General features: G+C 43.6%; 1 protein-coding gene across 6 annotated transcripts in view; it reads right to left on the reverse strand.

Moving 5' to 3' along the window:
• Positions 1-23,114, reverse strand: part of SLC17A1 (solute carrier family 17 member 1) — a 49,655-nt gene that overhangs the window by 4,024 nt on the left and 22,517 nt on the right. The window contains exons 11-14 of one of the 6 annotated variants that reach the window (XR_011388412.1): positions 19,755-19,845; positions 18,670-18,806; positions 11,689-12,962; positions 10,946-11,207 (exon numbers count right to left, since the gene is read on the reverse strand). Coding sequence is in view for 5 of the 6 variants with exons in the window: in XM_051854151.2 (XP_051710111.2) it covers positions 18,672-18,806; positions 19,755-19,845 (226 nt within the window). In the remaining variant the exon portion in view is untranslated. 6 annotated transcript variants of the gene reach the window in all.

The raw sequence follows: 23,114 nt of genomic DNA on the forward strand, positions 1-23,114 counted from the left end.
AGGCTTCTATAACAAAATACCATTACCTCACACCATTTACAAAAATTAACTCAAAATGAGCCAAAGACCTAAAAGTAAGAGGCAAAACAATAACAGAGAGATGCCCAAGCCATCCATGGCTGATTTAGGAGACATGGACCTCCTGAGACAGAAGCAAGGGCTATGAAAAATAAGACACCAATACCACAGAGGAAACCAAGCCAGTAAAGGCATCCAGAAAGCAAATAGCTAACCATCCCAAGTCGGTGATGGTGGGCTTGTTGAAACAGCTGCCAGTAGACAAGATTCCCACCAATCCCCCAAAGTAAAAAAGTGGAACAGGTGCAAGAGTTAGAGTGGACCCCTTCCAAGCCCTCACTGTAGATGCAGACTGTTCTGAGGGCTGGTGGGAAGACAAGGGGCGATCGTGACAGCACCTCTCCCAGTGGAACCCTCTCCCCTGCAGGCTGCCTAAGTGGACTGATGGCCACATGCTGAGCTTGCTGTTCACTGGGAGCCACCCTGGGACGTGATGAGTCAGCGAAGAGCCTGGAGCAGGAGTTGGAATCCTCATCAGACCTCACTGGGCGAGTTTCTCTGACTCTCACCTCTTTCATGCTTGAGAGCCGTGGTTTCTTTGCCTGGAGGATCTCCTCCTTGCTCCTAGTGCTCTCCGCTCTGTTTATGCCTTTTAAACTTCCCTTCAACGGGTAACTTTTAGGCAAGGTCATATCAGATCTCGGCAGGCTGACTGTGAAACACCAAGCAGGCTGCTGCTTGGCTGAGGTGTTACAGTTCAGACCTGACCAGTTCAGACCAGTTCCTGACCGACCCCATGCACTCCTGCGAAGGAGCCTGAGGACACCCAGGCGTCTCGGATCTGGTTGAGATCTGGAATGCCAGGTCTGAACCAATCCACCCTCTCCCTAGGTCACAAACGGGCTTCTCTGGCCATGGGTAACTCCCCATACATTCCCATGGACTCAACCTTAAAAAACTGGAAAAACGTCATGGAGAAACCTCTAGCTAAATCATAAGTTCAAGTAAAAGGCAGACCTGTGTTACTAGGTGAAGCAATGGGAGACAGACCCAGGGGGCTTCCACCTCTTTGAGGCTGCCCACCCACCACCGGGAAATGAGGAACAGAAGTGCAGGTCTGCTGCCGAGACCTCCGCGGTGGGGAGGAGCCCTTTCAGGAGCAAATTCCAGGAGTGCTCCCTGTTGGTGACATATACTGGCACTGTCCATGTGGTTACGGTGCTGAAGCATACAAAACACAAGAGTTAGGGGGTGTGGCAGCTTCCACTGAGATGTCAACAGGGGCCCTGCGAGGCCAGGCGGAACTGTGCTGCAGGGCTGGTGCCCTGGTGTGAAGCAATGTGTAGTGAGGCTGTGCTGGGGAGCTACAGAAGAAACCCAGCAAGGTGGGACGCCCACCAAGAAGAGCTACAAGCAGCAAGGCAGGACAGCCTGGAAAAAACACGGGCTGCCACTTAGCAGGTTCAGAGAACAGCTCTCACGCCCCAGCCTCTAGAACAAGCTATCGCTTATGGCCCAACTCGGGCTGAGGATGGCACTCGAGGCTACCTTCTAGCTTAGCCCTTTGGAGATGTTTGTTGGGAAGCCTTTCCTCGCCTCTGGTTTCCTCTTTGATCCTCAATATCAAAAAGGACTTTATCAGGTGCAGAAGGCTCTGAAAGAATACAGCAACAAGATTCTTCTGGTGCTAGAATCAAAAAATCATGAGCCAGTCAATCTCCCCCAGGAGATCTATCTTTGTATTGTTTTTTTAAAAACAAACAAAAATCTTCGAGAGAAAGATCTCTCTCTGACAAGTTGCATCCTGAGTGAAGGCCTTATCAGAATTCAATGGTTTCGTGTAAAAGTGCTATTCTTCTAGGGAGTCTAGCCATTGGCACAAGTTGTTGGTGAACCTCTAGCTCCTTGAACTGAATCTAGGGATCAGTTAGCAAGGGTTTTGCTTTCCCTGACTAGGAAAGGACAATGCCTTAACACAGCGGAAGCAGCCAGAGCAGACCCTCCTCTCCAGACCTTGCATAAAGATTATGGGATGGAGATCTCGGAGGGGGTGAAAAGAGGACCTGAGGACTGCCAGCACCCGTGCTGCAGCCCCTAGATGGCAGCAAATTAGAACCCAAAAAGCCAACATGGGACCTTCAGGGGATATAGACAACAATTTGCTCCTTCCAGCTCTGGTAGATACTGAACCAGGTAGACATACTCTCAGACAGGTGCAGGTGGAACCACGCTGATGCTCATCCCAACACCTTGGGACAAGAACATAACACACAACCGGCCTGTAAACCTTCAAGTTTTAGACACTTGGAATAAAGCTATATACTACCATCTCCCTGGTAGCACACTTATTCCGAAGGGAACCATGGTGATCTCTCCTGGCAATTCAGAATTCTACCTTTAGCGCAGTACATAATGGACTTGCTCAGGTTTGGCAACCTAAGAGCCTGTGACATCTGCCCAGGACACGTCCCTCCGCATCACTGTATCTTCTCAAGACCCTGTTAGTGCATGCATTCCACCTGGTAATCACAATTTGCCTCTACCAGTACCTATTCAACATCTTTGTTATCACCCCTAGAACTATTCTCAGTAACAGGAATTTTGTTTGTTTCTTTGTTTGCTTTTAGTGGCCAAGACCATGGTTCTGGTAAGTCTGCCTTGCTGGCTGTGCTCAGAATTTCCTTTGTCCTTGATCTCCAGCCAGAGCTGGTGTTGCTACAGTGAACACTACCAATTGGACCCTCTTCTGTCTTTGAAACAAGGGCAGTGTCCAGGGTGGCTGTCTGGACACTGTGAAAATAGAAAGCACATACTTTGTAAGGGAACTGATAAATAAGAGTTGGCCTTCTTTGGGCTATCTGTTGACAATGTTTGGGGTCTTAATTCAATTTGCTTAGAGCATCTCAGTGATGTGCCCTACATTGTAACTATGGGAGCTGGATGCAACGTGATTCACAGGCGCTTACCCTAGGGACTCTGCAGATGATTAATGAAGCACAAAGATGGTAAGGGTGGAAGGGTGCCATGGGGACGGAGTAAGCTCATAACACTGCCCTTCTGCCATGAGAAAGACCACTCCTTCCTTAGTGGTGGCCTGTGTTAGGCCTCTTGCTCCCACTGCAGGGTAAACATCTTAAGCAGAATCTGATGGGAGGGCAAATGTAAGCCAGATACAGCTGTGGCTTGTGTCCTTGCATTGATGGCCTTATGGAAGGAACACCAGGGAACGCATGTACTCACGAACCAATTGTGCTTGTTTACTGTTTAATGCTGTGCCCTCTAGCCAGGCGGTAAGGATTTCTGACCAGCTGTCTGCTCGTCATCCGTCACACCGGTAAGCAGAATCCAGAATCAATCCACGATTCTCTCCCAAATTTGGAGGTGGTTTCTCGGGCACTAATGAATGATATACACAAACCTTCTGAGACTTTGGGCTCCATAGCATGACAGAGGTTTATCTAACCCCCAGTTTTGGAGGCTGAAAGTCCAAACAGCATGGAGCTGGCTCTGGTGAGGGCCCTCCTGGCAGTATCATAGCACAGCAGAGGGCGTCACAGCAGGAACGCACGTTGAGAGTCGGCACATGGAGAAGAACGAGTGGGGAAGAAGGTGGATGGCTTTGCTCAGGGCCAGCTGATGCTAAGGGGTGCCCTAAAGACTCACAATGGGGTCTCCTTGGCCCCATAGAAGAGTTTAAGAGTCTCCTATAAGCATCAGCTGATGAATTCAACATGGATCATACTCATCCAGCTGTCAGGGAAGCAAGACTCTTTGGCCATGAGACAGAAACAAATGTTGTATTGAATGTCACATTCAAATCAAACTTTTCTTACTGTGCCAAAGAACACAGTTGATTAAGACAACTACAAAAACTTCCACTAAAGTTGAGTGTGAATAGTGGAACAGGTAAGGGCATGCTGCCCCTCTTCTCTTGGTGCTCCAACATAAGTTTATTATGCTTAGTGGCTCACCCAGGGCTGTCCCAACAGCCTAGAGTAAGGTGGCTGGGCTCACGCAGATGTGGTTGTACTTGTGCAGGAGGGCAGCCCAGGTCAGGTGCGGTCTGACCAAGGTGCAGAAGGTGCTGTGCTGGGTGACAGCCTGGAGTGCTGAAGTGGGTTAAAGAGAGCTTCTGAGCAGAGATGTACCTTCCAGTGTAGACATAAGTGCCCCACCAGAGCTGAGGAAGGCAGATGGGTGGAAAAGGATGGTGTCTGGAAGGGAGCACAGGTGAGGGGTGTGGGACTTGAGAGCAGAGACCCTGGGAGCCATGGACATACCCTGGCATTGAAATCTTGGTTTCTAAATGTGATTTTCAAACATTCAGAGCAAACAGAGCCTCTGAGGGAAATGGCTAGTGAAAAATACAAGATAATCCTATAATAATATATTTTGTCAGAAAGTAAGGAAATATTTAAAGAATATCCCAACCTGGGGCTGGCGCTGTGGCACAGCAGGTAAAGCCACCACCTGCAGTGCTGGCATCCCATATGGGCACCAATTCAAGTCCTGGCTGCTCCACTTCCGATCCGGCTCTCTGCTATGGCCTGGGAGAGCAGTAGAAGATGGCCCAAGTCCTTGGGCCCCTGCACCCGCGTGGGAGACCTGGAAGAAGCTCCTGGCTTCGGACTGGCACAGCTCTTGCTATTCAGCCAACTGGGGAGCAAACCAGCAGATGGAAGACCTCTCACTCTCTGCCTATCCTTCTCTGTAACTCTGCCTTTCAAATAAATAAATAAATCTTAAAATGAAAAAAAAAAAATGAATGGTCCATCCTGAGACAAACTGAGCATCAAATTAAATACCGATGGGAAAATATAAACCACTGAATAAAGTAGGAAACTGTGAGTCCATACTGAAATAAACAAGAAATTGAAAGTCTGATATGGATGGGAATATTTACACAGTCCCAAAGTAGCTTCCCACAAAGCACTTATAAATTTCAATGGAACAAGGAATAACTTTGCACAGGAAATACCTGATAGATACCACCCTACTCAAGAGTTAAGATTGCAAAGAGTCATATGAACCAGCACCATAGGCCTCTTGGGAACCCTGGCCTCAGGACACAGCCACACTTGCATGTACTTTGCCTGCCATGTCTAACCTGAATCTAATCATGTGAAAGTATCAGAAAAACCTATCCTGAAGAAGGTTCTACAACATTGCTGACCTGGAACCTTCAACATTCTTATCAAGGTCGAAGAAATACTGAGGAACAACTTCAGAATTAAGGAGACCAGAGACATGGCACCTAACTGCAACATGGGATTTGGAACTGAATGCTTTTGCCAATAAAGAACATAATGACACAGCTGTTGAAATGTGAATGAGCTCTAAGAATTGGGCTGTAGACATTGCCAACATTAACTACCTCAGATTTATGGCTGTTTTGTGGTTATGAAGGAGGACAGATTGTAGGAAACACATCCTAAAGCAACGGCAGGGCAGTAGGCGTGGGTGTCATCATGCTGGCAACAGACTCTGAAACGAGTGAGGGAAAAAAGTTCTTTGTTCTGTTTTTGCAATATTGCAATTTTTTTCAAGTTAAATTGGAATATAACAATAGAATTTCCTTTTGATTACATTCCTTATGCCACATTTCTTCAACTCATTGGCTACGATTTCAATAAGAGTCCATCTCGGGATCTGGTAAACATCTGATCTCTTATTTTAATACTCAGTGAAACCCAGGGTCACGGGTTGGAAGATGATGAAGTTCTCATTCTTATTTAAGTCCTGTCTACAACGTTAACCATTCAGGTGACTCAGCCCCAGGAAGCAAAGCGGTTGCTGTGTTTGTATTAGACAAAGAGCTGCACAAGTCACAAAATTGCATGTCCTGTTTTATCTTTGATACTAAAAGCTTGGAATGAAATATAATGTTCAGTTTTTATATTAAATTTCATCCCAATTTCCTTGTAAGATTAACTTTGTAGGGGCCGATGCTGTGGCGCAGTGGGTTAATGCCCTGGCCTGACGTGCCAGCATCCCATATGGGTGCTGGTTTGAGATCTGGCTTCTCCACTTCTGAAAGATCCAGCTCTCTGCTATTGTCTGGGAAAGCAGTGGAAGATGGCCCAAGTCCCTGGGCCCCTGCACCCACGTGGGAGACCAGGAAGAAGCTCCTGGCTCCTGCCTTTGGATTGGCATAGCTCAGGCTATTGAGGCCAACTGGGGAGTGAACCAGCAGATGGAAGATCTCTTCCTTCCTTCCTCTCTCTCTCTCTCTCTCTTTCTCTCTGCCTCTCCTCTCTCTGTGTAATTCTTTCAAATAAATAAATCTTAAAAAGAAAGATTAACATTGTCTTTGATCTAAAAAGGTTTAATGTTAAGAATGAAAGTCAGCTTTCAGTATTTAAAATATATTAATAAATCACAGAAGAGAAAAATATGAAATCATCTCAACAGAAGCTACTGAAGCAGTTAAAAGTATACCACTCTGGCCCATGAGCTATTTAAGTTAAAGGCTACTGAAAACAACAGGTGCAAGACCACTCTGACTTTGAGCTGTTTCTTAAAAACCGGAGAAGGGATTCTCATGAAAATTGTCCTTGTTCCTGTCATCAAGGAGAAGAAACCTGAGACCTGAGAAATTCTGTACAAATAAGCCTTGTTAAACTAACCCTTATCTTTTTTAGCCACTTCTCTATCCAATTAATTACCCTAACCCAAGCCCCTTTGCCTTATCACAGTTTCAGAGTTTGCTATTTTTGTGCTATCCAATATGTAAGCAACAGACTCTTAACTGCTTCTTTTGGTCTGCACTTCTTTATGAGGACTCCAGGGCCATGTAGAACTTGCACTATGCCTTCTCCTGTTAACCTATTTTATGTCAGTTTCATTCTCAGACTCAGAAACCTAAGGGGATGGAAATGGAGTTTTTCCTTCACTATACCACAAATGCATTTGACAAACCTAAATTTCCATTCTTGGTTTTAATTTTTCAAACTCAAAAGGAACAGAAAGTCAACTCGTTAACATCATAGCTATATTAAAACTGTAAGGCAAAAAGAAATACCAATGTTAACCAATTATTTAAAATTTTTTAAACTTTTATTTAGTAAAATAAATTTCCAAAGTACAGCTTATGGATTACAATGGCTTCCGCCCCCCCCCACCATAACTTCCCTCCCGCCCACACCCTTCCCATCTCCCGCTCCCTCTGCCATTCCATTCATATCAAGTTTCATTTTCAATTATCTTTATATACAGAAGATCAATTTAGTATAAATTAAGTAAAGATTTCATCAGTTTGCACCCACACAGAACATAAAGCGTAAAATACTGTTTCAGTACTAGTTACAGCATTACTTCACATTGGACAACACATTAAGGACAGAGATCCCACATGAGGAGTAAGTACACAGTGACTCCTGTTGTTGACTTAACAATTTGACACTCTTGTTTATGGCATCAGTAATCTCCCTAGGCTCTAGTCATGAGTTGCCAAGGCTATGGAAGCCTCTTGAGTTTGCCAACTTCGATCTTATTTAGAAAAGGTCATAGTCAAAGTGGAAGTACTCTCCTCCCTTCAGAGAAAGGTACCTCCTTCTTTGATGGCCCGTTCTTTCCACTGGGATCTTACTCACAGAGATCTTTCATCTAGGTCCTCTTTCTTTTTTGCCAGAGTATCTTGGCTTTCCATGCATAAAATACTCTCATGGGCTCTTCAGCCAGATCCGAATGCCTTAAGGGCTGATTCTGGCCAGAGTGATGTTTAGGACATCTGCCATTCTATGAGTCTGCTGTGTATCCCGCTTCCCAGGTTGGATCGTTCTCTCCCTTTTTTATTCTATCAGTTGGTATTAGCAGACACTAGTCTTGTTTGTGTGATCCCTTTGACTCTTAGACCTATCAGTGTGATCAACTGTGAACTGAAATTGACTTGGACTAGTGAGATGGCATTGGTACATGCCACCTTGATGGGATTGTATTGGAATCCCCTGGCACATTTCTAACTCTACCATTTGGGGCAAGTCCGATTGAGCATGTCCCAAATTGTACATCTCCTCCCTCTCTTATTCCCACTCTTATATTTAACAGGGATCACTTTTCAGTTAAATTTAAACACCTAAGAATAATTGTGTGTTGATTACAGAGTTCAACCGATAGTATTAAGTAGAACAAAAAAAAATACTAAAAGGGATAAAGTATTAAATTGTACATCAACAGTCAGGACAAGGGCTGATCAAGTCACTGTTTCTCATAGTGTCCCTTTCACTTCAACAGGTTTCCTTTTTTGTGCCTGGTTAGTTGTCACTGATCAGGGAGAACATATGAAATTTGTCCCTTTGGGACTGGCTTAATTCACTCAGCATGATGTTTTCCAGATTCCTCCATTGGTTTTGACTGCCGTATAGCATTTTTTTTTTTTTGACAGGCAGAGTGGACAGTGAGAGAGAGAGACAGAGAGAAAGGTCTTCCTTTTGCCATTGGTTCACCCTCCAATGGCCGCCATGGCCGGCATGCTGCGGCAGGCGCACTGCGCTGATCTGAAGGCAGAAGCCAGGTGCTTCTCCTGGTCTCCCATGGGGTGCAGGGCCCAAGCACTTGGGCCATCCTCCACTGCCTTCCCTGGCCACAGCAGAGAGCTGGCCTAGAAGAGGGGTAACCAGGAAAGAATCCGGTGCCCCGACTGGGACTAGAACTTGGTGTGCTGGCGCCGCAAGGCGGAGGATTAGCCTATTGAGCTGCAGCACCAACAACTGCTGTATAGCATTCTATAGAATACATGTCCCATAACTTCTTTATTAAGTCTACTGTTGATGGGCATTTAGGTTGACTCAAGGTCTTAGCTATTGTGAATTGAGCTGCAATAAACATTAAGGTGCAGACAGCTTTTTTGTTTGCCAATTTAATTTCCTTTGGGTAAATTCCAAGGAATGGGATGGCTGGGTTGTATGGTAGGGTTATTTTCAGGTTTCTGAGGAATCTCCAGACTGACTTCCATAGTGGCTTTACGAGTTTGCATTCCCACAATGGGGAAAGGGGAAAAAAAAAGGAGACATAAATATCAAAAGAGAAATAGCAAAGTTGTAATTGTTTGCAGGTGAGGAGGCTCATCTACCTGCAAATCCAAGAATCAACTCACAGACTATCCTGACAAAGTAGCTTAGATATAGTGAAGTTTTCTGCTAAAAAAATAAATATTCAAACTATATCTTTCCCACATCACAACCCACAGTTGCAACAAAATATAATGGATAAATATCACATTAAGAAAATAAGTGAGTATGTGGCTCTGCAGCTAAGTCACTGCTCGGGATGCCTGCATCCCATACCAGAATGCCTGGTTAGAATCCCAGTTGCTTGGCTTCCAATCCAGCTTCCTGCTAATGCACACCCTGGAAGGCAGCAGGTGATGGTTCAGTACTTGGGTCTTGACCACCCACGTGGGAGACCTGCATGAAATTCTGGGCTCCTGGTTTCAGCCTAGCCCAGACCTGGCTGTTGAAGACATCTGGAGGGAGAGAACCAGAAGATGGAATCTCTCTCTCTCTCCTTCTCCATTTCAAATAATATGAAAATAAATAAAAATGTAGAAAAGAAAATATAAAATAAGAACTTTAGATGTTGTGAGAAAAACACAGGAAATACAGGAAGCATCTGTGACACTCAAAGCAGGAAAAATAAAAGCCAGTGCAGTGGTGCAATCTTAGAATGCTCTTAAAGTGAATTACACTTTGATACACATTTGAATTTCTCCTACACAGTTTTGGTACAATTTCATGCACTTCTCTGGAATAATATTTTCAAAAATGAAAATGACAAAGGTCACTTGAGCTGATATTTAAATATATTCAAAATTGATACCTATAAATATATTAGGTAACAGATCCCAGTAACAACAGACAGTAAATATTAAGTCCAGAAATAGACACAAGTATTTAAAGTGTATTTGATTATAACTTGGTATTTAAAAATTGAATTACTTTTCAAAAGCAATGTTGGAAAAACATCACCTGGACAACAACCCCAAATCTATATTTATGTCATTTAATAAAAGTCTAGAGAACTAAAAACACTAAAAAGAGACCACGGCAGAAAGAGAAAGGTCTTCCTTTGCCGTTGGTTCACCCTCCAATGGCCGCCGCCGGCCGGCGCACCGCGCTGATCCGATGGCAGGTGCTTATCCTGGTCTCCCATGGGGTGCAGGGCCCAAGCACTTGGGCCATCCTCCACTGCCTTCCCTGGCCACAGCAGAGAGCTGGCCTGGAAGAGGGGCAACCGGGACAGAATCCGGCGCCCCAACCGGGACTAGAACCCGGTGTGCTGGCGCCGCAAGGCGGAGGATTAGCCCAGTGAGCCACGGTGCCACACCCACTTTTTGTCTCTGATTTGTCTCTGCTTGAGTTCACATCTCTCGGATGACAGCAAGACTACCCACTGCTTTAATTGGTTGGCACACCCAGTTAAGAAGCCCGCAGGAGATTAAACTGTTGCACAGTCCTGGGTTTGTTCTCCGCCTTCAGGCCACAAGCCACAGGCTGTGATTCTGCCAGAGGGGAAGCCATAGCCCTGTGAAGTGACCAAGTTTACTCTGGTAAAAGAGGCAGAGGGAACATGTCCCCACCACCCATGGACTTTCATGAAACCAAGGAATGTCATTCTCTACTGCTCATTTTAAAGGTGGATTTATTTATTTTTTTGGAAGGCGGAGTGACAGAGATAGAGAGAAAAACACAGGGAGAAAGGGATCTTCCATATTCTAGTTCAAGCACTTGAGTCATCGTTTGCTGCTTCACAGGTGGACTAGCAGGGACCTGACACAGGATCCAGGCATCCCAAGAGGTGGCTTAATCCACTGCACTGCCGTGCTGGCCATTTGCTGCCCTTTCCAGACCCAAATCTGCTCATCAAATTTATACAATGAAATTTATTTATATCAGTGCAAAACAACACGCAATAATTTAAAAGACTTTAAGACCATGCAATTATATCTTTTAATTTACATTACTTCTAACCTGGTATTTTTTGAAAAAAAAATTATTTATTTTGTTTATTTGAAAGGCAGAGAGAGAGAGACCTTCCATCTACTGAGGGTTCACTCCCTCAGTGATGGCAACACCTGGGTCTGAGCCGGGCTGAAGCCAGGAGCTGGGAACGCCATCTGGATCTCTCCCATGTGTGGCAGATTCAAGTACTTGAGCCATTGTCTGCTGCTTCCCAGGTGCATCAGCAGGGAGCTGGAATGCAAACAGAGGAGCTGGGACTCCAACTGCACTCCAGGATGGGAAGTGGGCATCCCCAGCAGCGAGTTAACCAGCTGCTACACAACACAGCCCTGAGTAAGTTTCTTTAAATTCTGTTATTTATTTGCTTGAGAGGCAGAGAAACAAAGACATAGGCATTAACAGAGAGACAGAGCTCCTATCTGCTGGTTCCCTCCCAAAATGGCTGTATTGACTGGGGCTCGGGCTGGGGCTGGGGCTGGCCAAAGCTCGGGCCAAGAACTCAGTCCAGGTCTTGCAGACACCCAGCTACTTGAACCATCACCTTCTGCCTCCCAGTCTGTGTTAGCCAGAAGCTGGAAATGGGAGCAGAGCTGGGAGGGTGACCCAGTGCTCTGTTGTGGGCTCAGGCATCCCAAACAGGTGCTAACCACTAGGCCAGACATTGTCACCCCCCCTCAGATGTCTTTACATCCCCGTTACATAAAACACTGACCTGCCTCACTCCCGCACGACAGATACTCAGCAACACCACAATCCACCACGTCTTACGGCACTGCCGTGAAGAAAGACCATCTCCTCAGCAGTGGCGGTGATGACAACACGACCGGAAGTGGACCGCGGAGAAGTCTATGCGGTGCACGTGTGTAACTACGTCTCAGTCCCCCCGCGGTGCACTGACCACCGGAACCCACGTTCCCCTCCGCCTTCCAGCTCGTGCGCTATCTCAGGAGATTCTCGCACCGGCCACAGCTTGCTGCATCCTAGCACGGGCTCTGCTTAGGCTCCCCGAGGCTCCCGCTGTCCAGCTGACTTCCGGTTTGCCCACTTTCTAGCCTCCTTTTGCGTCTACCTTCTGTGTCATGTCTCTAAATGTCACCATGTCTGAGAGCTCCGTGACCAAATCACCCTTTTTGTGTGCAGGCTCCACCTTAGGTGTCCAGCTACACACCCGTCATCACCCGTCCTCTCTAAACCTGGACGCCTCCTCTGTGTTCCTGACTCGTTTGCCCAGAGAGCCCTGGCTCCTGGGGTGAGATTCCTGACAAGCATCTGCAACTCCACGTGGGCAAAACCCCAATGTCCTTGGCACCCTTTACCCTTGAACACCCTTTAGTTGCCCAAATCTGCATCACATTCTTGATTCTTCTCTTCCTGCACAGGGCACAGTCTCTCCGCCTTATCTGGGCAGCTCCACCTCCACAGTGTGTCTGAATGTGATTGCTTCTCACCGCCTACCTCCATCCTGGTTCACCCTAGTGGCGTCTTTCACTGGAACTCTTCAAATAGCTGCTGTCTGGGTCACCCAGCTTCCCCTTTGCCTGCCTGGAGTCCTTTTTCAGTGGACACAATGGATCCATTGCTTGGTGAGTTACCAAATGATCAACCTCAGACAGGCATTGCGCAGAGGAAAGCTTTATTTAAAGAAGACAGAGGGAAGACACAGCTCCAGAAGAGGAAGTACCTCTTGAGAAACAATTAGGGCTTTTATGCCAAGGGTTAGGGGTAGCAAAAGAGAAGGGAGGGGGGATCCCTTCTTGCTCAAACAACATAAGCAACATACAACTTCCTGCTTTGTCATACATTGTGTGTTCCGAAAATGGTGGCAGTCTCCTCCAAGAGGAGAATTTAGTATTGTAATGAGAAAAGTTCAGCTTAGGTAGCGAAGGTCTGACTCAGACTGCTTTCTTGTGGTGTTAGCTTTCCGTGTTTGGAGTGGTCTGGCCCCTCTGACTGCAATGCTGCAAGAGAAGCTTCCTGGAACATCCTCTGTAAAACAAGCTCAAGAGAATATGTGTTTACACAGTGTCTGAATGTTTACCCCCATGCCAGTGACCCCTTTTTGCCTGGATCTTACTCTTGGTTATGTTTTCACCCTTTCTCTGGGGGTGGCCAGTAGGAAAACAATCAGGCAAGTTACTCCCTACTCACAAGCATCCAGCAGATTCCATCATAAAAACGGAACTGACTTCAAACCCTCTCCTACCATATCCTGCAAGCCCTATAAATCTGTCCTCGACCACTTCCAAATCTCCTCACTCACTAGTCTCCAGCCACACCCCCTGTCATTACTCCCTCTCCAACATACTGAGCTCGCTCCAGTCACAGATTCCTTTCCTTGGTTACTTTTTATGCTTGGAACACTCTTTCTCCTGACTTTGATGAAGCCCTGCTTCTCACCCGTAAAGTCTCACACAGGTACTCTCCCTGAAGTCCTGCCCAAGTGCTCTCCTGAACTGCTCTACCACATAGTGCATTCCGTGTTCTTACTGCTATGTGAGGATACTTAATGCTTTTATTTGATACAGTGATTCATCTCCCCTGACCCACTTGTAAAGCTCTTTGAGGGGCAGAAGTTCTGACTGTGTGTTGCTCACTATTCTGTCCCAGCTTCAAATAAGTGGTTTAAAAATATTTATTTACTATCTGAATGAATATTAGAAAACAGGGTTCCTGGGGCCTGTGCTGTGGTGCAGTGGGTTAAAACCCCAGTCCGTAGCACCGGCATTCCATATGGGCACTGGATTAAGTCCCAGCAGCTCCACTTCCAATTCCAGCTCTCTGCTGTGGCCTGGGAAAGCAGTAGAAGATGTCCCAAGTCCTTGGGTCCCTGCACCCGTGTGGGAGACCCAGAAGAAGCTCCTGGCTCCTGGCTTCGGATCAGCCCAGCTGCAGCCATTTCGGCCATCTGGGGAGTGAACCAGCAGATGGAGGACCTAACTCTCTCTCTCTCTCTCTCTCTCTGCCTCTCTGTAACTCTGCTCTTCAAATAAATAAATAAATCTTAAAATAAAAAGGGGAGGGTTCTTAGTCTGGAATCTTTGAACCTATGTGGGGGCAAAACACCTACCTCTGTATTCCCCTAACCTCTGCCTGAATTTAACATTTCCTGTCATTATGAGTGCAGGCCCAGACCACAGCAGAGGTGGTACTGACAATCGACAGCAGTGGAAGTCACAGTGTTTTCTGATGACACAGCAATGATGACCAGCCCATATTTCAAAATATATTGTCTTCTGCAACACTAAATTTTGAAATTAATCCATTAACATAATAAATAACACATGCATGTGCCCTTTAGTATCTTGAACATGATTTCAGCATAACTAGTCTCCTTTAGAGTCCTCTGCATTATGTTCTGGGCAGTAGCCCTTTATACAGAAGAGGTTGAGAAGTCCTATTGTCCATTTTCACAACTACTGTCCCTGGAACTCTGAAGTAAGTGCAAGACACAAAAACAGGAAAGACTAAAAACTGAAAAACTGCCTCATCTCAAAACCAACAAGGACTATTTGCTAATTCAAAACACTGAGGAAAGGAGAAATTGGAAATCAACACACAGCTACCTGCCAAACTCAGGAGGGAGAAGTCAGCCAGGAGAGAGGTGGGAACGCTCAGGGTCAGTGCCTCCTATCTCGGTGAGTTGAGGCAGGAGGCAGGGAGACATTTGGGAACCAAGGGACCTTTGCAATGCTGGCATCCTAGGCTGGTTGGTAACAGCTCTGGGCTCCAGGAGAAACTCATGGCCGTGACTCAGACCTTTTTCATTTCCCCTTAGCCTCCTACACCAGAGTGGAAAGTTGTAAGGTAACCAACTGGCAACCAAGAGTGGGTGTGAGCATGTAGAGAAAAAATCCTGCTGAGGTGGCAAACTCAATGCCTGTGTCCTGTGGAATGACTGACAGCATGAAGATGTAAGTTGGGAAGCAACAAGCATCCATACACCCAACACAGAGCAATGCCAAGGAAAACCTCACTCACGGGGTTCCTACGTCACCTGCCCTAATTTCTGAGAGGCACATTTAAGGCTTCCTCACAGGTCCTCCAGCTCCAGCCTGATGAGAGGATGCAATTGGTGATCCAGTCAACAGAGGGGAACAAAGAAATTCTATCCACACCATGATGGGAAAATTACAGTGCAGTTGAGCTGGCCCTTGTCAAAGAAAGGTTAAGTAGGAAAATGGAATATGATCTATATTTTGGAAGGGAAAATAAAGCAGAAAAGGTATGCAGCATGTGAATGATAAAATGAACACATTTTCAAAGAGGCAGAGAGTGTATGTGCAATCAAAATTTAAAATATTCCATAACCCTCAGAATTGCCAGAGGGAGACATGAAGGCAAGATTAAGAGCATTTTTTCCTTTAGGGAACATGAAATAAAGTGACAGAAAATGAAGTATATCTGTAAAGATAATAAATGAGGTTGGATCAAACTCTTTTATACAAAGATGAAACAATCTCAAGTGGGTGGAACTCGACTATGTGCCCCTTGAAAGAAACATAAATTAAATGAGTGGGATTTAAGGACAATGCAGAATATTTCAGGGAATCCAAAGCACATACAGAATTCAAGATTACAGGATCAGTATCAGAAAGTGCATTGAAAATCATAAATTGGAAAAGGCTGATACATTTACAAATCAAAAGTCCATTTCCACCTAAAATAACTTGTGAAAAGGATTTTTTAAAATTATAACATCACAATATTCAATAATAAGTGCTTGGGCTTAAAGAGAAATAAATAGAAGGAACACTAATGAAAAACTCTGATGTAACTTTCAGGACTTGGGGCTGGCGCTGTGGCATAGTGGGTAACCCACCGCCTGCAATGCCAGCATCCCAAACGGGCTCCTGTTTGATTCCTGCTGCTCGACTTCCGATCCAGCTCTCTGCTATGGCCTGGGAAAGCAGTGGGAGATGGTCCAAGTCCTTAGGCCCCTGTACCCATGAGGGAGACCTGGAAGAAGCTCCTGGCTCCTGGCTTCAGATTGGTACAGCTCTGGCCATTGTGGCCATTTAGAGAGTGAACCAGTGGATGGAAGACCTCTCTCTCTCTGTCTGCCTTTCAAATAAATAAATAAATAAATCTTTTTTTTAAAATAATAACTTTCAGGACTTAATAGATCAAATATGTAAAGATAAATAAGATTCAGAGACTCTGAATAAAATAACATGATTGCTCAATAGCTGTGCTCAAGTTTGTACCTGGGAAATTGAAGACAAACCTTTGAAAATGCTCAGGGGATATTTTCTAGTGTGGCTTATTCATAAAGACCACTTCAGTAATTTCTACAGTAAAGTGTTCAGGTAAACTCCTGTACTTTTAAACTGTTAGTTACATTCCATTCACTTCAAGTCTACCTTGCTAAACATCATTGATTCCAGACTGAGATTTTTTTCTATTTCTAACCAGCATCCTTGAGTATGCATGCATGCTGGCAAGTTTTGTGAGTGTTCCATTTTGGACATTCTTCATGATGGTAATACTGAGTGGTTTATTTTTTGAGCAATACTAGCAAATTTTTCTCTAAGCATCATTTGGATCATTTCTAACAGTAAATTTTCTAACTGGTTATTTTTCCTTAAGATAAAAAAAATCTGTTTCTTTAATAAATAGGTTATCCAGAAAACTTATTGCATTCACTTATTTCTATGATTTTCTAGTCAACCCACTTGGATTTTGTAGGTGAACAATTGTTTTATCCACTCATGATGGTAATTCACCCTAGTTCCCATGTGTATTCTTCATTTCCTTTTCTTCCACCTCCTCCCTGTTAAGAGAAAACCTCATGGCTTATATTACAGATAAAATGCCACCCTAGGTGTTTACCCACTACACAAACCCTACCTTCTCTCAGCTCATTTTGGACAAACCCAGGTTTGCATCCCAGGCCAGCCCCTGCTCTGGTGCTTGGATTTCATCCCCTCTGCTGGCTGAAATCCTTCAGTTCTCCTCCTGTGCCTTCTCTCCTCTGCTGTGAAGCCTCACTACTGGGCCGAACCTACACAGCTCGTGTGGTGTTGCATTTATCTTCTGAAACAACCACCCACCCCATAACAGAGCTCCCCCTGATTCGACAACCCTCGATGGCTATCGCAGCATTCTCTGTTAATTGGTACAGCAGTGTGTATCCTGGTTGTCTACATTTACTCAGCTCATCTACTCCCTTTGTTTTTCCACTATAAAATAAAATGTAGACACAGAAAATGGCATAAAGTGAATATGTGGCTTAGAGAATTATTATAAGGTAAATACTCTTAATGAAAAGTAGAGTATTACCAAGACCCCAGAAGTTCTCCATGTAGCCCCCCCCAATAGTAACAACTACCCTGATGTTTATAATAATCTCTTCTTCTGTATTTCTTTGTAGATTTTTGTCTGCCTATCTGTCTATGTATCATCTTCCTCCCTGTATGGTTTAGTTTTACCAGTACTTAAAGATTTAGTATGTCTTTTAAGCCTCCCCACCCCACCCGGGATTCCTTTGTTTGTTAAAGAATCTGAATCCTTTGGCTGATAGAATCCTGACACTTTAGGTCTGGGGATGGTATCCTTTGGATCTAGTTCAGTATATTCTCTGCTCGCTGTACTTCTTGCCAAACAGTAGCTGTATCCAGCTGGATTTTCCGAGCAAGACATTGGTGGTGCTGTATTCTTTCACACGGTGCTTTTATGTCTCTCTGCTTGTGGTAGGAATAGCCATTCAACACTCGGGCCTCTTAATTCATGGGAGGTTACAAGAGAGGCATATTCCATGCCTATTCATTCTTATTTATTGTAGCTGAAATAATTCTAAAATGAATCGTTTCCCCTACTGTTTACTGGTCACTAATAGAGTTTGTGTAAGAAAGGCTCAATATCAGATTCTCTTTTGAATACACTTCAATAAACCTTTTTCATTTGACAAACGTGATGTCAGGGTCACCTTTAAGGTGCCTATTGCTCGGGGCCGGTGCTGTGGTGCAAAGGGTTAAAGCCCCTGCCTGTGGCACTGGCATTGCATATGGGCACTGGTTCGAGTCCCAGCTGTTCCACTTCTGATCCAGCTCCCTGCTAACGTGCCTAGGAAAACAGTGGAAGATGGCCCAAGTTCTTGGGCCCCTGCACCCAAGTGGGAGACCCAGAAGAAGCTCCTGGCTCCTGGCTTCAGATTGGCTCAGCTCTGGCCGTTGCGGCCATTTGAGGAGTGAACCAGCAGATGGAAGACCGCTCTGTCTCTACCTCTTTCTGTAACTCTACCTTTCAAGTAAATAAAAGTAATCTTAAAAAAAAAAATAGTCCTAATAAAAATCTTTCACGGTCTAGTTCCTTGGTAGTGCTTGCCAAATTCACTCACACTTTTTTTTTTTTCACTTCTCCTCACTAAGGCTCCCAACTCTTCCTTCTACCTCACTGGATTCCCGTCCCAGTCTTAGTTACAAACTTCTCCTCTTCCTCACCCTTTGATGGTAGGGTCCCAGCCTCCAAAATCTCTATCTCAAGCTCTCACATCTCCCCAGAATTCCAGAGCAGTGTGGGTATGTCCTGTGGGCTGCATGGCCTTTCCGTTAGGATGTCTCATGAGGCCAGCCTCAGCAGGGTCTCCTCCCCCTCTATCCTGCAACCCTGTTCTTCCCCATCCCAGGGCTCATCTTTACCTCCCCCTCTTACGTCGCCAGTTGCAAATATTTTCCTTAATGTGATCATTTCTCACCTTCAGAGCCGTGTATGTTGTTTTTCCTTAGCCCAGTCCTGGATTTCTGCTTTAGCAAATATAAGGTAGAAAATCACGCTTATCACATTAATGATGGACATCAGGAGGAAGATTTTAAACCAGGAAGATTCTGGATCCTGACGAATTAAAATGCAAAGTAATCATAGGTTACTGATCATGCTTTTGCATGTTGTAATATTTAAATATAATGTTAAAATAATACAGACTCAATGCAGATCATAGACATGGAAAATATATTTATAAATAGCTAAAAGGTATCATTTTACTTTACAAAAATAAGAACTTTTGTCTCTACTATATATGCCAACTAAAATTCTATTTTAATCAAATACGAAGTCTACTATACCAGTTTCTAGTAGCTCATAGCTAACTGCTGTACCTTCTTTTTCCATTCTGATTGACTACTGCCAAACTTTCTGCATCTTTTCTACCATTAGCACATGAAGACAGACAATAGGCAGAGGGAAGGTGTACTTTTGTGTTTTACTTGACAAGTTTAACGTATTTCTATATATCATAATTATTATTTTGTTAACGTTTATATTTTTAATGTATTATTTATATTTGACATTGTCATGTTCTCTTTTAAAGATTTATTTATTTATTTGAAAGTCAGAGTTATGCAGAGAAAGAAGGAAAGGCAGAGAGAGAGAGAGAGAGAGAGAGAGAGAGAGAGAGAAACGTCTTCCATGTGCTGGTTCACGCCCTAACTGGCCACAATGACTGGAGCTGCGCTGATCCAAAGCCAGGAACCAGGAGCCTCCTCCCTGGTCTCCCACATGGGTGCAGGGGCCCAAGGACTTGGGCCATCTTCTACTGCAGAAAGCTGGATGGGAAGTGGAGCAGCCGGGACTTGAACCGGTGCCCATATGGGATGCCAGCATGGCAGGCAGTGGCTTTACCCGCTATGCCACAGCACAGGACCCATTCATGCTCTCTTTTGTTTTGTAACTGTTGATTCACTTTGGAGAGATTTGCTGTTGTTTTCCTTTTGTGCCACATCATTACCACTCTTTGGTGTCACAGACCACCAACCAAGCAGATACGCAATCTCCGTTCCTTACCTGATTAAGGAACAATCCAGCCACGGTGGAAGAAGTCATTCCTCCTGTCATCCCAATTAAAGTTGTAACTCCTTTAATAAATACATAATACCTATACAAACAAGAATGATAATACACAGGTGTAAAGTAGTACAAATGATGCAGGAAAACAACCGAATCCATTGAGGTTTCAGAGAGACAACTGATGGTTTTGTGAATTGACCATTTCTGCTTCTCGAATTCCTTTTAAAAATGTCAGAAAATATATAAATATAAGCAACCTTTGAGTTGCACAAAAGAATGAGAAAACCTGACATTAATATAAATAAATCTTAGGAAAATGGGACCCTACTTAGAGTGAAACCTGGCAGAGTCAAGAAACTTATCGATATAGTGGAGAAATTCAGACAGTGGTGTGTTTTGGTAGTGGGAACTGGAATGGAGATAATAAATGTAAGAAATACACATAGCAGACAAATATATGAAAAAAGGTAAATACCGCTAGCCAGTAGGGAAATGCAAATCACAATAAGATATCGCCTCACTTCTGTCAGAATGGCTATTATCCAAAAGACAGAGAGACAAAAAGACAAATGTTGGTAAAGATGCAAAGAAAAGTGAACTGTTGTACATCATTGGTTGGAATATATACTAGTGCAACCACTGTGGAAAACAGTATGGAGATTTCTTGGAAAAACTAGAAATAGACTTGCCATATGATCCAGCAATCCCACTTCTGGGCGTTTGCTCAGAAGACACGAACACACTGTGTCCAAGTGTGTACCTGCACCGCCATGTATGTAACAGCACTACTCACAGCAGCCAAAATATGGAATCAACCAAGGTGTCCATCACCAGATGAATGAATAAAGAAAATGTCACACACACACACACACACACACACGACAATTATTCAGCTATAAAAAGAATGAAATTCTATGATTTGAAGAAAAACGGTTAGAATTGGAGGACATCAAGTTGAGTGAAATGACAGACACAGAAAGACAATATCACGTGTTCTTCATTTTATGTGGGAGCTCAAATTTAACAAAAAAGTTAAAAAACAGAAATGCCTGTATGTATCATTTTGCTGCAAATACACTTTTGTCAAACTTTGTTTCAAATCTTTGTCAAATATCTTTATAAGAATTTCATACTACTGGGGCTGGTGCTGTGGCATAGCGGGTAAAGTCGCCTCCTGCAATGCCGGTATCTCATATGGGCACCAGTTCGAGACCTGGCTGCTCCACTTCCAATCTAGATCTCTGCTATGGCTTGGGAAAGCAGTAGAAGATGGCCCAAGGCCACAAAAGATTCATTCCACCCATGTGGGAGACCTGGCTTCAGATTGGCACAGTTCCAGCCATTGAGGCCATTTGGGAAGTGAACTAGCAGATGGAAGACCTCTCTCTCTCTCTCTCTCTCCCTCTTCTCTCTTTGTGTAACTGTGACTTTCAAGTAAAATAAATAAATCTTAAAAAAAGAATTTCATACTACTATAATTATAATGATTTTGTGAATATTTAAAAATTTATGAGTGATGTTGAATAACATTCCATTTGATTACTGTTTATAGTCCTTGCCTATCATGAACTACAGTCTTTTCATTTTTTATTTGTTGAACACTTTAGTGTAGCATTAAGCCTTTGACTGTAACGTAAATTTAAATTGTGATCTTAAAAAAAGTAAAATATTAAGTGGAAAATTTATACATAGAAATGTCCAAAAACAATATCAAGGGGTCTGTTCATCTGATCTAGTCCCAAGGATTGCTCCCAACACTCAGACAAGGAAATCAGAAACCTCTTTTATAAGCAACTGTGATTGGCTAATCTTGGATGTTCAAGTCAACTCTAGCAGGAAGTGAATTTCAAAAGCAAGGAGGCCACTGGAAAGGATAGGAAAAGGAGCTAAATCCATCAGCCACAAAGAACAAGGGAGTGCTTTTTGGAGCGCAGAATCATAGTGTAATCAAGAAGTGAGTTTAGGGGCCAGCATTGTGGTGTAGTGGATCCCGCTGAGAATGTTCTTCACATCTACAAAAATAATGAGAGTTTGATTTGCCTGTTTCCAATAGATAGATACATAGGTAGGTAGATAGATATAGGTAGATTGATAGATAACGGAGCTGTATTGTACACATTTCTTTTGCCTGGTGTTGTCTTTCTCTCAATAACTTAGGTGTGAGATTCAACCATGATGAATCAAGTAGCTATAATGTATTCATTTTTATAGTTTATTTGAATGCTACAGTTTATATTTGCTGAAAATGTGATCATTTTAATTCTATAACAAAATGTAAAGATTTTAAACAATGCTGCCAAGAATATTCTTGCACATGCATCTAGGTACAGTGTGCAAGAATTTGTCTAGGTTTTGTATTGAGGAGTAAAATTCCTGGGTCATATAGCACATGTGTCTTCAACCTTACTAAAAGTGTCAGACTGCTCTCCAAAGTGATGATATCAGTCAACACTCTCATTAGCAATGTGTAAGCTCCATTTTATTTATAGGACACCAGGTATTGACAGAGTTCTTAATTTCTATCAATACAAATAATATATATAACATACTGTTATATGAGTGTGAGTTGTTTGAATTTCACTGAATTTGAGATAGTTTTATGTGTTTAGTAGTTGTTTAAATTTTATGTTAACTGTCCTTTCAAATCTTTTTCTTATCCTACTATTGCATCACCTCCTTTGAAGAATTCATTTGCGGACAGATGTTTGGCCCAGCAGTTAAGATGCCTCTTAAGACAACCATATCCCACATTGGACTGCCCGAGCCTGAGTCTCAGCCCTGCCCCTCACTTCAGCCTTCTGCAAATGTGCATTCTGGAGGGCTCACATGGGAGACCTGGATCAAATTCTGGACTGAGCTACAGCCTGGTCCACCCTACTATTGTGGGCATTTGGAGAGTGAACCAGCAGATGGCAGATTCTCTCTCTCTCTCTCTCTAATTAATTAATAAAAACACTAAAAAGTTGTTTTTACAGGTTCTTAATAAATTATGGATATCATCTTTTGCTAATGTTATGTACTGAAAATATCCTCTCAAGATATCAAACTCACCTTTTCTATCTCATAATGGTGTGTTTTAATTAAAAAAAGAAGGCTCTGGATGTAATCATTTAAATTTCTCAAACTTTAAGGAGTTATTTTTAATGAAGATGCTTTTTTATTTGAAATCTCCACAACACAGAAATCTTTTATCACATTGAATTGTTAGCTGTGCACATCAGCACATTCCAAGCAGACATTAAGAAATGCCACCTTCATTGTGATCAAAAAACATATTCTGAATGATTGCAATTATTTCATTTTAATTAATCACAGCCTGCTTTCCCACCATTGGCAACTGAAAGGAATGTGAATTCT

This window comes from Oryctolagus cuniculus, chromosome 5, assembly GCF_964237555.1.
Source record: "Oryctolagus cuniculus chromosome 5, mOryCun1.1, whole genome shotgun sequence".
NCBI lineage: Eukaryota > Metazoa > Chordata > Mammalia > Lagomorpha > Leporidae > Oryctolagus > Oryctolagus cuniculus.